This window comes from Mastigoproctus giganteus, chromosome 11 (genome assembly GCF_048544385.1).
Source record: "Mastigoproctus giganteus isolate SK-2022 chromosome 11, ASM4854438v1, whole genome shotgun sequence".
NCBI lineage: Eukaryota > Metazoa > Arthropoda > Arachnida > Uropygi > Thelyphonidae > Mastigoproctus > Mastigoproctus giganteus.
In genome coordinates, this window is record NC_143585.1 from 131303885 (window position 1) to 131321539 (window position 17655).

At 38.9% G+C, this 17655-nt stretch overlaps 1 protein-coding gene across 1 annotated transcript in view; it reads right to left on the reverse strand.

The window, feature by feature from the left end:
- Positions 1 to 4218: 4218 nt before the first annotated feature.
- LOC150078436 (uncharacterized) overlaps positions 4219 to 17655 on the reverse strand; it is a 166049-nt gene continuing 152612 nt past the window's right edge. Inside the window, exon 5 of the mRNA XM_090385122.1 lies at positions 4219 to 4629. Coding sequence (XP_090241248.1) covers positions 4362 to 4629 — 268 coding nt within the window. The 3' untranslated portion in view covers positions 4219 to 4361. The remainder of the gene's footprint in view (positions 4630 to 17655) is intronic.

Below are 17655 nucleotides of genomic sequence, written 5' to 3' on the forward strand. Positions count from 1 at the left end.
TCTGAAGACCATATATTGAAACAGTCTATTGCTAATGAACACGTTCTTTTTTTTATGAAACCCCCAAACACGAGAGGTATTAGAACCTATAGTACTTAGTACTGTGCATGAGTTGGAGGTTGAGAAGATGAAAGAAGATATTTGTTGACATTAGACTTGAACTTCTGTAGATTGTAATTTTCAGGAATACGTATGAAGGAAGGCTATTCCAGAAAACGGAAATTGAATGAATAAATGAGGAAGAAGAATAGTAAGTTCTGTGAGTTTGAAGTTAGACAGTAAAAGAATGCTGACTGGTTGCGGCACGTGTTCGGACTGCTTTGTTTACAATCGGCACTTTGAAAATTTGGGAAATTAGGTCTTATTAGACTACCGATAGTACTGAGTTCTAGAGATGGACCAAAGACCTCTACCAGCTAGTTTTCATCAAATACAGTGGTATTCAACATTTTAAGCCACATATCAAATTTTATGAATAACGGTTCGTGTATCCGAAATAATTAAATAAACATATGTTACATATCTAAAGAAAAGTGTGCCGAACATAATGAACAAACCAGTTTACCTAGGGATTCTTTTGAACATGCAAAGCAGCCGATCATATTCAAACACTCTGAAATTCGCACTCCTTATTTCACCTCTTGAGTAGAAATTGGTGACTTAAGAATTTAAAAAAAAAAAAAAAATTCAATTAATTATAAAGGCAGTGTTTCCCTGAGTCGCGGACAAAATTAAAGCTTGACAATATGAGGATACCGATGCGAAAGGTGTGTTGTTATCACATTATTTTCAATCGGCGTTAAATGTCTTTTCGAATTTAGTCTTTAAAAAAATGGGGTAACTAACCGATAATGAACACTAAAATTTTCCTAGGAATAAGCAGAAAAACTTTAAAGTGAACATTATCGGGTCTTTTTATTAGAACCATTAGTGATTACGTCAATCAAGTCAACCAATAGTTGAACAGTTTTTCTATTAAAAAAAAAAAAAAAAAATCAATCTCAAAATCGGTTTTAGCTTCGTACATAATTATAAAGCTTTACGCTGTTTATTAATTAATTCAGCGCTGCTACCATATCAATCATTTTGGGCTGCTCTGATACATGTCTGTATCACAAAAACTTAATCTTTATATATATGTATCACAAAAACCTAAATAATTTGTTTCACTGGAAATTTTCCAACTATGTATCACGTAAATTGGTAACATTAAAAACAGATCAAATATAAAAAGATAAATGAGCTTAAACTCTGAAAAGGAAGGGGCACACTTGTTAAAAACGGTCAAAAATTCTATACAGACCATTCTTAATTGGGTTTTCCGGGTTCTTCGTTAGCGGGAATTCAATGGGCCATGGGTATCGGGCAGTGTTCAGTTATATTCACCTTCTTAAAGGTGCTTTGCATTTGCCGACTTCATTTTAACATAATACCACAATGCACAGGACTTGCTTGGTGCTCTTCATCCCTAACCTGTTGTTGACGAGTATGCTCACGAACAACCTAACCGTGCTCTTGAACAATGCATAAAAATTATGCTTTAATTTTAGCATTTTTCGCTTATTTTGACCATGCCAGGTTTGTGTTCGCTTCTATGATCAAAATCCTAGTCGCGATCAGATGTATCACTTAAACGACCACTGTAAGTAATTATTCGTTATGTCAGAGATCGAAATTTTTCGTTGGTAACAATTGTAATTTAACTGGTTGCAATTTAACTTAACTGGTGAATGTGTCGTTGTTACCCAGTTAACACAGCAGGTATATTTTTACTCATTCGAGACCACAGCCGAGCAGTTGTAAATGCATCCCTGATCCATTTTGTGGCCATCTCGGAATACATATATCTTTATGTTAATTCCTTCCTCATCGGTCGTTAATCACCATCTTTACTTATTCCAACTTCACATCCAGCAAAAACTAATCATGAGTACTATGGTATGCATTTGTCAAAATCCAAGCGAATCCTAGCCACCTCATCCTGTCTATGAATCGGAATGGGATCGCCGCACTGGGACCAAATCCTATCCGCCAGTTCTCTAACGGTACTAGATCCTGCTCAGGAGCGTAGGCATTATTATGATTAGTAAACTGGCTTATACACATAAATTAACCATTACCTGAACCGTTGTCACTGCTGGGCCTCCTAGATCATAGTAAAATTTTCGCATCTCCACACACACATATGGTTTGATAAAGTTATACATTTCGGTAACGCATCTTTTGATATTCGCCATTATCAAAAGGTGGCACTTCTTTAAAATTTACATTAACTAGTGAATAGCATGTATATTTTAAGAGCCTTACAGATTGCTCTCACAAGATATTAGAATGATGAAAAAACTGATTTATTCTGATGTATTAAATCGTAAATAAATCTTCTTTGGCGTTCTAACTTCTTGATGAAAATTTGAAAGACTTGACAACGATGATCTTAATGGATATGAAAGATGCAGATGAAGAATGAAATCAATAAAAATACTTCTTTACACCGTACAATTTAAAGTCAATTCTTAACAGCTAGTGAATGCGATGTTCTAGTATTGCGAAAGTTGGTAAAACAAATAAAAATCATTTATAATACTTGAAAATTAATACACAGAAAATTTCTGACATGAACTATTTCAGTATTATAAATTTTTGTAACAATAAACGCAGTGAAGTGCCATGTTTATCTGTAAACTGATAATGTAATCTGTAGCTACAAAATTTACGTAAATTTAGTTATAACAGATAATTGTGTCATTACGCTACCACTAAGCCTACATAAATCAGGTAACATTTAAAGATATTAAGTACAACGTAATCGCCTCACCATAATGTCGGTGTGGTTGGTATTTAAATGAAGTGGCACTTCCATCAAGGAAAGTGAATCACCCAGATTCTTCATTTTCTGAAATGATCAATCGACCTTTGGCCTGATTTCACTGCATTTAACACATGTTTTGATAAGAGTTAGGGTAGTTCTTAAAGGAATTTGTCCTACAAAATTATTACTGCATTAACTTCGGTCATGAGGCATTCAATAGTAAACCTTATTTTGTTCTAAATTGATGGAGGAGAATTATATATTTATCACTGAAAAATTGAAGTGTTTTTTTTAATGCAGCTACTTATTTTGCAGAGAAGTTTGATTATCTAAAAATCAGAAATAAAATAAAAAATGAAGTTTATGAAATGCTATTTATGAAAGGAATTTATCGTACAAAGTATTTATCGTAGATATAGATAAAGCGTATTAAAATCAATTATAATTTATATCTTCAAAATAACACTTCTTAAAAATTGTAACGTAGTATATGCGCGCTATTAAACAAATTTTGTCATTAAACAAAATAAAAATATTTCATTTTCCATCCTATTTTCGTGAAAATTTTGAATTTTCATTTCAGTTGAAATTCTGATGAGATCATTAGTGAGAATGTAGTCTCTTCTCTTGGAAATATTTCGAAGGTAAAAGTTCATTTTATCCTATTTTTTATATTCTAAAGCAGTGATATGTTCCGAATATGAACCATGGCATGTTTACCCTGTTATTTTGGAAAATTACGTTTTTCAACACAAAAAAGTAAACATTTTATATTTTTAAAAGAAATGGTATAACAAAAATTAATACCGAAACAAAATTAAATTATATGGTCGTATAATGAAAATATATATAGAATATTTCGCTTACGCTGTACTTAGCACTGAAATCTAATATAATTGTTTTAGCCTAACAAGTTGTTATAGCAATTTGATCGGGAAATACTCACGTAAACAAGCTCGTTTTCAATTAAATGCTTTCGTTCTCCTCTTCCTACGCACCTATTTCAGCAGGTTTATGTTGACTGCAAAAAGGCTAAAATACTAACGAAGATTTATTTTCTTTTCAAAGCATGATATCATGTAGTTAAATTGCTTTAACCAAATAGTTTGCAACCCTTGGATATACCAACTGTTCTCCCAAACAAGCCATTTTCTTGTGGAAGTTAATGGAGAGCCACGTTAAAAGATATCTCGCTGTGGGATAAATGCAGAATGTAACTTAAAGGCATCCAAAAATCATGATCGAAGAACGAAAGACGGCTTAAGAACGAACGCTTGCAACTGAAGTATACAGAATTTAGAAATACTCTCTGCCAGTCTTAAAAATGACGTTATAAAATCAGCCGGGAGTAATGAAATTGTTCAAATAGTCACTCCATCAAATTAAAATAACATCAAATGCTTATCTCGTCTAAAAATAGTAATTTCAACTTATCGTCAAATATGGCTCCAGACTCTGATACAAACAACAACAACAAAAAAGTCGTTAACAACACAACTCTTCCCATGGATCCTTGAATGTCTTCAGGTTTTTAACAGCTTAACGATTTTAACTAACAGTGGTACAGAAGGAATCCTATAGGCAATAAAATGTGCCATGATAAGGCCGCACTACAATAAGCACATCTATTTGAGTCTCCGGCGAAGTGACTGTCTGTGGAACTCCGACAGTTCTTGGAAGGAATGTTATTGAACTGGCTGCAGTACTGCATACTTGATCCTAGAGTGGTGGATATAAATTCCTCTATAAGGTCGGTGGCGTCTCGATCACAGTTTCTGATGACTATAGTTTTCATGCAATGGCTATACTCGTGGAAAGAACTGCAAAAGAAAAAAAAAAAGAGGAGTGCGGAGTTAGACTTTTAACTGATGGGCAATCTCTTAATTACATTTACAGTTTCACATTTTTATTTATTATTTCTAAAAGAGTCACAGAATCAAGTTAATTATGAATTCAGAAAATGCAAAACAAGGTCTTTCACAATGTACAGTTGTTTTCTATACAAATCGATGGAATTTTAGAGACTAATGCTGTTGTTGTTGTGTGTTGGAGTTTAACAACATATAGGCTGCCAGGGCCATATTGTGAATTTCTGATGGTTAATAATGAAATACTGACTTTATTTAAAATAACTATTATATTTTATGACATATTCCTAAACAGGTTAGAAAGGTAAACGGTGCTGGATCGTGTTTAACCGGTCTAAAGTACTTTTCCTCGCAGAGTCATACACTGGAGAGCCATAGAGACTAATGCTTCCGGAAAAGTCTTTATCTTGCAGAAATGCTTATTTAATTTGAAAGCACTATTATTATTATTATTTTTTCTTTATGGATAAAACCAGGCAACACGAGATCGACCAATCGGTCACAATGTTTTAAAAAATCTCTACAAATGTTCGTTCCGTCGTAACGGGATGGATTCGAATTCCAGGTTTTTTCACACGGTGTGAAAGTTCAGTGATTATAACCGCTGTACTAGCAGCGGGGGCTTCTCTACGGCTATAGAATCTTCTCTATAGAATATTTAGGTTAGCCATAGTAATTACTTTTATATTCAGGTAGTCCACATTGTTAAACAGAATAAGAGACAAGAATACACAGCATAAGATCGTTTAGCACCGACAAGTATCCAGCAAAATCCATTTAATTTACATGCCTAGTACATTTAAGAACCCTGAGAAGCATAGAAACCTCACTTTAACGGACTGCATGGAGCTGTGAGCAAAATCCGATTATCCGTTAGAAAACTCGAAAGATATTTAAAAATATTCGAAAGATATATGTACACATATATAATGTCGGAAAAATTGCTAAAATGTTATGAAAAAGTGCTACATTATGTCATAAAAAGATTATATGTTGTAATATTGTTTGTTACTGCATTTGTATGAAGCAGACAAGCTTGAAATTTTGCTGTCATACAATAGCAGTAAAAGCTCTGATTAAAGCTTATTCAGAAGTAACAGCTCTCGATTACCCTCGCTGGATGTTCAGACTCCCTACTGATGTCTAACATGATCGGCAGGTTGTTGAAAGGTTGATGGCTAAGAAAATCCTGGCTCCCGGCATTCTGCATTATTACAAAAATATTCTAACTGATGGTAACTTTTACTATCTAATTATATTTGAGGCAGTTCCGCTATTGGATCCCGTACTAACGAAAACAATTCAATGGACGCTGCCGTTAATTCCGAAGTCTGTTTACTGTATATTGATGACTTCATTAAGAACACATTTGTTTCGCTAATTTCACTATCTTATTTATGATGTTTTCGGTAACAAAAAAAGGAACGCATCAGCCTGGACCAGCTTCTCAAGGGTTCATTGCATAATCTAGTCAAACGACTGGATTAGTCAACTAATGGCTGGTTGGTTGACTAATCTAGAATTGAATTTGGTTGACTAGATTAGTTAACCAAAAAACATAAAATTTCCTCATTGATTTACAAACAATGGTGTTAGTCCCGTGGTCTAAGCCCCACTGGCTTTTTTTTTTTCTGACAGAAAGTCAAATATGGTTGCTTCAACCACCACTCATTTCAGTTTCCCTATTTATTCGCTCTGTGATTCGTTTCGCTTAAAACGCGATATGTGTGCATATGTCCGCTCTGATATTCCTTGCCAGAGACTTCCTAATTTAGAATCTCTTCTTTTGGAATTCCTCTGTCTTAAAATCGTACTAATCCACTCTGTAAAATTCATCTGTTGCTTATGTCGCTTTCCCAAATCCACTAATTCCACTGCACTCTTTGACTCCCTTTCTTTGAAACTCGACTTTCTCCAATCTAACTTTTCTATCAGTGCGGTAATTTTCCTGGGTGATTTTAATTGACTCCAGTTGGGTTCAGTTCTAGTTGCACGGACCGAGGAGGACGAAACGCTGAGGCTCTTACAATTACAAATGTCCTTATTTGGCTTGTTCATTTACCTACCAGAAAATCCTAAGCGCACAACAGTCTTGTTTGTTTTCTCATAAACAACCCTTAATAGTACACAGTCAATGTTAAAGGTCCCATCGGCACGCATCTGAGATGTTCTCCTCTCCACAGGCCTACGCGGATGACCAGATCCTGATGCTGGCGGCAGACTCAAGAGCTCAACTAGAGATCTCTGCAAACCGTACTATAAATATCCTACAAGACTGGGCCACCCAAAACCACTTAAAGGTATCCCCAACAAAAACCTGCTCCATCTTACTTAAAGGGTCTCTCAATATCAGAAGGCCTCCCCAGATAAAGATTCAGGAAACAACAATTAAGCTTTCCACCGAACTTAAATATCTTGGTGTTCTGCTGGATAAAAATCTGTCATTCACACCCCATCTTACTTACCTCCGAAGCAAAATCAAAAAATACTCCGCACTAATAGCTAGAGCCACTCGTCGCGACTGGGGGCTTAAGAAGAGAACCCTAGTCCTATTCTATAAGGCAGTCTTCTTACCAGCAATAACATACGCATCAGGAGTCTGGTTCCACAAGGCGGTAACAGAGTAAACAAAAGGAAGCTAGAGACCTACTGACAATCGCGAGAGCCTGCTATACTGTAAGCACCCACGCCCTTGGGCGCTCTCCCCCTGGACCTGGAGATCGTTTGCTGTGGGTTGCTTTATCAACTATCCAAAGGCAGAGCAATCACCTGCATAGACTACACAACTGATCCGGCGAACGATCGTAAACTCGAGAAAAAACGCCTTCTCACCCACCTACAGCAGGCCTGGCAAACCCGCTGGACGACTTCGGCAAAAGGGGAAGTCACCCGAAAATTCATACCGGATAATCAACTAGTGTTTCCCAAAAGCCCAAAAGATGTCAGCAGTCCCGGAGAAAACCGGGACTGCTGACATCTTACCTACTCACGGGACACGACGCAATAAGAGTAAAACTCTCCAGTTTCGTTTTGAGTGACACCCCTTTCTGCCACTGTGGACGTGCGTGTGTGTGTGTGTGTGTGTGTGTGTGTGTGTGTGTGTGTGTGTGTGTGTGTGTGTGTGTGTGTGTGTGTGTGTGTGTGTTTTGTTAGTTGTTGGCGCATCGGCTTCTGTGGCCATAATGCACCTTCCAAGGTTTTTGCAGTACTTTGATCCAAGCCTGAGGCGGGATTCGAACCCACGACCTTTGGGTTGCTGAGATACCTCATACCTCATACCTTTGGGTTGCTAGGCAGGCACTTTACCCACCCGGCTAGCCCGGTCGGCGTGGTGTGTGTGTGTGTGTGTGTGTGTGTGTGTGTGTGTGTGTGTGTGTGTGTGTGTGTGTGTGTGTGTGTGTGTGTGTGTGTGTGTGTGTGTGTGTGTGTGTGTGTGTAATGGGCGGCACCTAGAACGTCAGTTCATCTCCGCCTCGTATCTCTGTGAAGAACGGTACCACTGTAGAAGGGCCAGAAATAAGTAGTGTATGTTTGTGTGTGTTCTGTTGTTGTGTCTATTATTGTTATTTATTTTATTTTTAGGAGCATTAGCAACTAAGGCCATATTGCTCCAGGAATATGCGGTGGTCATTCCCTGACCTTTCCGCATCCTCCGTATTTGGTGGTGAATGGTTAGAACCCCGGTCTAATCAAGAATGGACACTGCTCATCGTGGACTGATGTTATTAGTGGAGTCCCTCAGGGCTCTGTGTTGGGTCCATTATTGTTTTCTGTATTTATAAATGATATTGATGATGGTATATCCGGCTTAATGTCCAAGTTTGCAGACGATACAAAGGTTGGCAGGGTTGTCAAGGACACTACGGACACTATGCTGCTGCAACAGGATCTGGAAAGGTTGAGCAGATGGGCTGAGAGGTGGCAAATGAAGTTTAACATTGACAAATGTAAAGTACTACACATGGGAAACAGCAACCCCAGAGCAACGTATCAACTCTGTGGTACTACACTGACAGTGGTAGAGAATGAAAGGGACTTGGGGGTGGTTGTGCAGGCAGATATGAAGTTCTCTGAGCAGTGCAGACGGGCTGCAAGAGTAGCTCATGGAGTATTGTCAATGATATACAGGAATTTTTCCAGCAGGGATAAGGAGGTGATTATTCCATTGTATAAGGCGATGGTCAGGCCACACCTAGAGTACTGTATACAGGTCTGGAGGCCTCATTTCAAGAAGGATGTAGAGCTGCTGGAACGAGTACAGAGAAGGGCAACAAGATTAGTGAATGGAACAAAGGGGTGCTCTTACGAAGAAAGGCTTAAGTTTTGCAAATTACAGTGTCTGGAGACTAGGCACCAGCGAGGTGATCTTATAGAGGTGTATAAAGCCTTGAATGGTTTAAGCATGCTCAATGCTGATGGGATTCTTCCTCTAGCTCAGAAAAATCACCTGAGAGGGCATAAATTCAAATTGAGGAAAGACAGATGTAGGATAGACGTGCGGAAATTTGCCTTTAGCCAGCGGGTGGTTGGTTGGTGGAACAGACTTCCATCCCTTGTGGTGGAGGTTGATAGCCTAAACAAGTTTAAGGCTCAGCTAGACAGGTATTTTGAAGAAACAGAGGGGTGAAGTGGAAGTGGGTTTTTTTTTTTTTTTTTTTTTTTTTTTTGGCTGATGCTGCATAAGCTTGCTTTCTTGCATCAAATGCCTCTACTAATGCTAATGCTAATGCTAAGAAGCGTGTGCTGACCGCTTGGCCACCCAGAATCATCAGTCACCTGGACAGACGATTCTGGGTACTCGTCCACACCACGGGAAGGTGGGCCAGTCTCAATGGAGCTCGCACTGTCTCAATTCGAGACTCTTACCCACCTGATGTTGGCAAAAGATGGGCCAGATTCCTCTGGGGGCCCACTCCAGAGGAGAGAGAAAAAAAAAAAAAAGGGATTTCCAGTGGTGTTAAAAAAAATAAATGAAATAAATAAATAAATAATAATAAAAAAAATTAGGGAATGTTGCTCCCTATTGAGTAGCTCCACCAGACAAAGGAATAGAATTATTCATAGCCGTATAACTAATTCTTCTTCTTGTGAAAACATCAGATGCAAACTGCTGAAGAGCAACATAATTCTTGTCTCCCACCAGCACTGTGGACAGCCAGAGACGTCGGAGCACCTCATACACCACTGTCAACTATACGAAGACCTACACTGCCTCTTAATAACCAGAATACGTTTCTCGTCGATAAACCAAGAACAGTATCTCTTGGAGAGCGAAGACAATTATAAAGCCTTAACGCAGTTTGCGTAGGATCTTTTTACTAGAAGGACATACCCACAACCTTAGCAGGAATTTTCCTACAAACCAATCACTCGTCATTCAGAATAAAGATCCTTAGATACCTCAACCAAACAAAAACCTAACAACTACAACCTGAAGAACAACTAATCATTAACTTAACCTGGAACTGACCACCGGCTTAAACTGGAGCCATTATCTGGACTTGACCACTCCATATGGACGGGACATGTCCCAGGAATGGCATAGGAAGACCCGACAAAGACATTGTGCAGTTTGCTGCCGAAACGTCATTAGGCGATCAGAACCGGGTACTCTCACTCGATTCACTTTCCATCCCTTTCCTTGGCAGGGGGATGATTACTCTGTACCCCCTTTCCCCCATCTTCACCTGGTCTTCACTGGACATGGCTCCTTTCAGAAAAAACTACACGACTTCAGAATTTCAGACTCACCCCGCTGCCACTGTGGAGAGGATCAGACGTGGGAGCACCTTGCCCACAGCTGTGAAATCTACGAGGACATCAGGAGGATCCTAATAACGAAACTACGCTTCAACTACCAAAATCAAGAACACCTCACTCTACAGAATGAAGAAACTTACCGAGCCCTGACTCATTTTGCAATGGACCTATTTACCAGACAGAAAGCGCTACCACCACCTTAGTATCCGAATCAATAGGTTATAACAACCACGACTACCAATTGTTGCCGTGCATCATTGAGCCATGGATGCTAACGCCTTGGACCAACTTATACAACACTTGACCAACAAACCATCTGGAGTACAGAACCCAACTTGATCCCTCACATCTCTAGTAGTCAACTGGTCTCCCCACTTTGTTGGGACAATACTAGCAGTGTAATCAAAGACAGGGTCCACACATACCTTGACAAATTCCTCATCATTGATTCCTGGACCAACTTCTCCCGACCAGACGTGACGCATCTCATCAAGAAGAGACCTACCATCGATCCCTGGACTTGACCATCATATCTTGGACTCCCGATTTGGACCACCCCACTATTCGTTATCATGGACTACCGGACCAGCTTTCAGTCTGGATGCGACACAGATTCACCAAATGGAGTCCCAATGACGACATCTGGACTAGACCTTCCTGAACATGACCCATCCACCATAGAAGCACTCACACTGCTGGATTTACAGCAAGTTATCGGCTCCAACTGCTGGCCGTGCTAGCTGTACCTACCCTGCACTCTCTCTCTCTTTTCTTTTTTTTTTTTTCTTTTCTCGACTTCTTTCTTCTGTTTCCTACCATCCGTCCTTTTACTCCTCCCTATTTTTCTCTTACACAATGATTTTTTTTTTTCCGGCTTCTTTCTTCTGTTTCCTACCATCCGTCCTTTTACTCTCCCCCCCCCCTATTTTTCTCTTACACAATGATTTTTTTTTTTTTTTTGTGTGTGTGTGGGGAGGTGGTTTTTCGTCCACCCGCCACCCCTCTCTTCTCTCTGGTGAGGCACTGGGCATGCCACACTGTCATCAGGGGCCCTCTTCCCTGTCAGCCCCTTTCTTCTGTTTCCTACTCTCCAGTCTTCTGCCTTCCTCCCTTACTTTTCTCTTGCACAATGTTTTTTTTTCTTTTTTAATATATGTGTGTATATATACAGGGTGATTCACTACCAGTGCGACAAACTCGCAGGAGGTGTAGGGGCACAAAGACGAATCGGAATCACATAGCATTGCAGGGTCCGAAATGCCTTCGTCATGCAGTAGAGGACATTGAACGGGAGGTCGCGTGAACAGCGATCCCGCTGGAAGTCAGCATTTGCGAACCATTTGTGTTGAAGAAACCAAGTAGCAAAAGTCCTCCGGAGTGGATAATCCGCAGGCTCCAATGATTGGACGCGTTGCAGATGGTATAAACTCATTTGGTTTGTTGACAGTATCCTCCATACAGTGGACTGGGAAATACCCAATCGTTGGCCTATCGCTCGAGTACTGGTACTCGGATTGCCTTCTGCAAGACGTAGGACATTCTGCTCATTGTCTGGCGTCCTCGTCGTTCGCTCTCGATTCATGGTACCTCTCGTGAAACAACCAGTCTCACGTAACCTTCTGTGCACACGTGCGAAAATCGTATGATGAGGAGCACGCCTGTGCGGGAAACGTTCCTGGTACAAGCGCAGAGCGGCGCGCCCGTTACAGTCCGCAACTCCATACGCGAGTTGCATGTCGGCCAGTTCAACGTTTGAATACTCGTCCATCCTACTGCCTTGGGAACCGGTTCGCAAATGCTGACTTCCAGCGGGATCGCTGTTCACGCGACCTCCCGTTCAACGTCCTCTACCGCATGACGAAGGCATTTCGGACCCTGCAATGCTATGTGATTCCGATTCGTCTTTGTGCCCCCTACACCTCCTGCAAGTTTGTCGCACTGGTAGTGAATCACCCTATATACAAAATATATATATATATATATATATATTTTTTTTTTTTTAATTAAATAAAATAAAACATAAGCCAGTAGTATGGCAAAAACTGTAGAGCGAAAATAAACATAAAAATAACCAAATAAATGAACGAAAAAGAAGAATAAAAGTTAGACATAAATAATAGCCCAGAAACCCCTATATAATTTCGAACTTTAAATCCAATTAACGTAACGTATATAAAATTTAGAATAATGCCAATTACATGTTAATTTAGCGGTACGCCCCACTGCCTCCATGATTTTCCTTACTACTGAAGTCAGACTGACAGGTCGATAATTTCCAACTTCACTTTTAGAGCCACCCTTATGTATGGGAGATACATTTGCACTTTTCCAATCCAAGGGAATCTCCCCAGAGTCTAGTGATGCTCGCATAATTAGCCTCAATGGTTCAATGCACTCGCTTGCCGCCTCCCTTAAGATTATAGGGTATATTCCATCAACTCCAGGAGCCTTACTGGTCTGTAGGCTCGAAAGTTTTTTCATTAAGTAATCTTGCGGAATTTCAATATCATTAATTACATATTTTTTTAACTTCGCTCCCACAATTTCCCATTGCCACAAAAGGCTTTTCATTTGTAAATATCGATGCAAAATAACTGTTGAGTTCATCTGCAACGGCAGCAGATTTATGCAAGAAACATGTGTGTATGGCCAGAAGAATGTGGGTAGTCGAACATCGTAATTGGTTTTAAAAGGAATGGAGCCATGTGTTTTCCACAGATAACTCCAGATACAGCTTGCAGTCTGATTCTCGTCGGTGTGACCTGATAAAAGAAACCGAAACAACTCCCTATGGGGTGGCATTAGTAACTGTGGTCGTACAAACCTCAAATTGTTAGGCACGAAACCCTGATTAAAGGCAAGTATAGTAAAGTTTATTAAAGGCAAGATGAGATCTTGTGTCCCATTCTTCCTCAAGCTCGTGCTGTTCGCGAAAAGTTCGCATTGATGGACGACAACACTCGACCCCTATAGGGCATAACGGTTAGTCAACAAGTTGGAAGATGCAGGTATCGATCGTACGGATTACCTTGCAACTGAATCCCGTCGATTATGTCTGGGAAGCCCTAGAAAGACGGTAGTGCAACTCGTCCAAACTTTTCAATTTCGTTATATTTCAGCACTTAAGGAAGAGTGGCGATTGATTCTATAACAACTCTTCAAGTTGTTACGGAATCAGTCGCATCGATAAAGCCTTAATTTTATAAATGCATGGCCAAGTGCGAAACATGTCTGGTGGTTGCTGGGAGCCATTTACCATACTAAAGCTGCTGTCTGTGCATATTCCGCCCAATAGGATGACAAAAACAAATTCCACAAGTTAGGCATCTGAAGTGAAAACAATTACTTTTATTTATTATTGTTAATCAATTAGTAATTAACTGGTAACAAGATAACTGGTTATTTACTTTTCACTTCTATTAATCAAAGAAGAATAAAACATTCAGTTAATTTAAGAATTCAAACGCGCTTGAAACGTTACGCACTGCGTACATTTCAAGCATTTTATTTGATTTTGTGGAATGATTCAAAGAATTAAGTGTCACTCAATGAGAGAGAGAGAGAGAGACTGCACTTCGTAAATAATTCATGAAAAGAAATCCATGTATTAATTATTAGTCCAAAAAGGTAACATATGAACTATTTAATAAATAGTTCATATGTTTCCTGTGACTTCCTTTCACTATATAGCTTATATTATTTCAGTAGAACCAGGATAAGAAATTTTCCAAGGGACTGGAGTTTTAGAACTTCTTAGAAGGGAAAATGACCTAAGGTATGAAATATTAACTACAGAAATAAAAATGAAAAGGTGCACATACATACATAAGTTAAAGATAATTTTTAAGTACTATTTCAGAATTTATAAATATTTTACTCTGCTTATGGGAAACATTTTTAAACTGAGGATTTCTAATTGCTTAACATTCTGTTCATTAAACTCATTACCAAATACTCATTAACAAGTTGGAAGGATGAGCTCCTTTGGAGTTTCAACATACCTTGAAAGGTCACAATTAGAAGAGGACAGAGCAACAATCCACCAAGTAATTCAGAACTTCAGAAAATATAGAAGAGCAAATGCTTCACCGTGCTTCACATGGTAGACGCTATCCAATTATGGATATCGATGAAAACAATTACAGTATGTCACTTCTATTATATTAAAATGTTTATACTAAAAAAAAAGGTTTTAAGGCTGAAAGCCTCACACTGGAAAATTCACAAATCGAACAAGTTAGTGCATAGAATCTTTTCAGTTCGTAGTAAATCACCGAAGTAGGTGGCATCGTTTTTGTGATACCTGATATCGTGAATACCTTCACAACGAGTTGCCCTGATATTGAACTACCTGTGATACTGGATTCTCGAATAGGCAACACTTCGCCAGTGGATTCTCGGGGGATACCACCACCACCCCTGGGTGGTGGTATCCGCCGAGAATCCACTGGCGAAGTGTTGCCTATTCGAGAATAATGCCTGTTCGATTACCAAAATGTTTATATTGGTTAATTTTTTGAATATTAAAAATAAAGAATTTCTATATTTAAAAAACGTATTAAGTGGGAAAACGTCATTATGATAATACACTGTGTATTCTTCATCGCGAACGTTTTATGCGGGAAAACGTTTTACCCGGGAAACTTCTTACGCGGGAAAATAATACATTACAATATATAGAGACGAAATTGGGACTTAAGAAACCAAACGTAGTACAAGGGAAAAATTCTTATGCGGAATTTCTTGTCTCGGTTCTACTGTATTTACAAATGCCGTTTAACTGTATACTAATTTAACCATTCGAATTATCGATTTTTAATTTAGAATGTTCAAGAGCAAAAAGTTAACCAGAAATGTAACAATACCATAATCTGGTTTTGCGATTCTTTAAGTAATTATGAAACTATTCGATATAATTTATATTGCATTACAAAGACTGACAGATTTTGGTATTAATGCTCTGATTACTTTGTGCAAATTTCATGCGTTCAAAATAATGACGAAGTTAATCATTCGACACTGTTTATGAATAACTGCTACAAACGGTCACGAGACGTGATGTGGATTACGTGCCCAGGCTTCATCATTTGCGATGAGCAGCTATTTCACATTCCAGAAGAGAAACCACCTTCCGTTTTTTTTCTCCCCTTCTTAAATGCCAATTCTACGTGAGCGGATTTTGATGAAAATTGGTATAGAGCACTTTCACGAAATTCAAAGCCATACATCAATTTCGAAACATAAAGAGTTCACTTAAAGTGATGTTGCTTCTATTTTAATATCTGGTTAATATGATTCCACTTAAACTCTGAAAATCTGCTACTTCATTTATTCATTCCAAAAAATCAGACAACAAGATATCAAAGATAACATCATCATTCGGTCCCTATTTCCCACGAATCCCGAAAAAAAAATATCCCAGGTAAAAATATCCCATTTTTTTGTTATTATTATAATAAAATTATAAGTAGATAAAACTCCAGATCAGTGATTGGCAGGTGCCATTGCTTCACTGCTTTCTCCGTCCACTGTCTTCCTACGTTGATATGCCTAGGGTGTTTCCCCCCCACTTGAATGTGTTTTTAAATCGCGAACTCGTTTACCAATTTTAAAACAGAGGGACAGGAGGAAAAACATCCTACCTCAGCTAAGCACCCCCCCCCCCCACGACGACACAAATCAATCAGAAAGAAAATATCTTCACAATTGCCTTCACCCAATCACAAAATTCGACCATACAATCAATCCGTTCTACGACAACGCACACTGCACAGAGTGCAGTGTGTGTTACCCAAATAATGGAATTTAGCCTTTAAGTATTATTATTAAGATATTAAGATTATTATAATACTTAAACGTTTGATTATAATTTGTATGATTTTTTGAAAATTTTAATTTGTGATTTTGATATAATTAAACTATGATTAATGTTAGTAATGTGGTGTTTGTGAAATAATTGTATACGGTCATCATTTTAGCATTAAAAAATAAATATTTCCTTTTGTTTCCTATTTTGTTTTCTCATATTGTGTTATTACAGTGAAAGATATTATGGATAATGAAGGACGATCTGACAGGAAACAGACGATGTCGAAACCTGAAAATGCTGCTTTAGAGTTTAGAGAGTGCACTTTATTTGTGGTTTCTTCAGAAAATTATCCAAATCCGTTTAAACATAGTTTTTCATTCCCTTTGTTAGACTTAATAATTTCCATATTAAATGGCATAAAATTAAAAAGGTTGGAGTAACACAAAATAAAAGTCCTTCTTCGGTTGTAAACGTTATTACAAAAGTATAGAATGTCATATGCTCAGCTATGGTGGTCATGCCAAGTGAAAACCGCGTGATACAGGTGCAGGCAACAATTAGCTATTGGAAATAGAGGCTTATTATGATTAGAAAATAGGATCTTTTTTCCAGGGATATTTTTACCGGTTACCGTTTCCCACACTGGGTGGTAAAGACCTTTTTCTATGGCGTGAGGAATTTTTATGGGGCCTTTTTCACAACATAACTGAGTTAGTCGGTCTCAGGCGAGTGCAGCATGGTATTTTTTTCTGGAAACTGATGTTTTTCGTCCAGAAAATCAACCACAATATACAGATAACAGACATTGAATTATGACCATCTACCTAATACTTCGTAGGTCCTCCTTTTGCTTTCAGTACAGCAGCTGTCCGACGTGGCATTGATTCATCAAGTTGACGGAAGCGTTCGGGAGGTATGGCCAACCAAGCTGTGTGTAATGCGGCTAGCCATGGAGGTGATTGGTGTATCTAGACGCCTGATATGCCTTTCCATAGTGTCCCACAAGTGCTCTACGGGATTGATATCGGTGAAGTTCGGAGACCAATCGATATGCTGGAAGTCAGAACTGTGTTCCTCAAACCATTCCTGCACATCAAGTGCCCGACTGCTCGGCGCACTGGCATCTTGGAAGACACCATCGCCATTCGGGAAAAAGTGTAATATAGCGTAGTGTACACAGTCAGCAAGCAGTTGACGATAGCGGAGACCAGTGATACGTTGTTCCACATGCACCAGTGGTCTAAGTTCCTGCCAGTGAAGCATGCCCCACACCATACAAACGCATCCACCGGCCTGCACTTTTGATACCATGTATGATGGATGAAGAGCCTCATGTTGACGGCAAATCGGTACACGACCATCCACGGTGTGGAGTAAATAACGTGACTCATCCGACCAGCACACCTTCT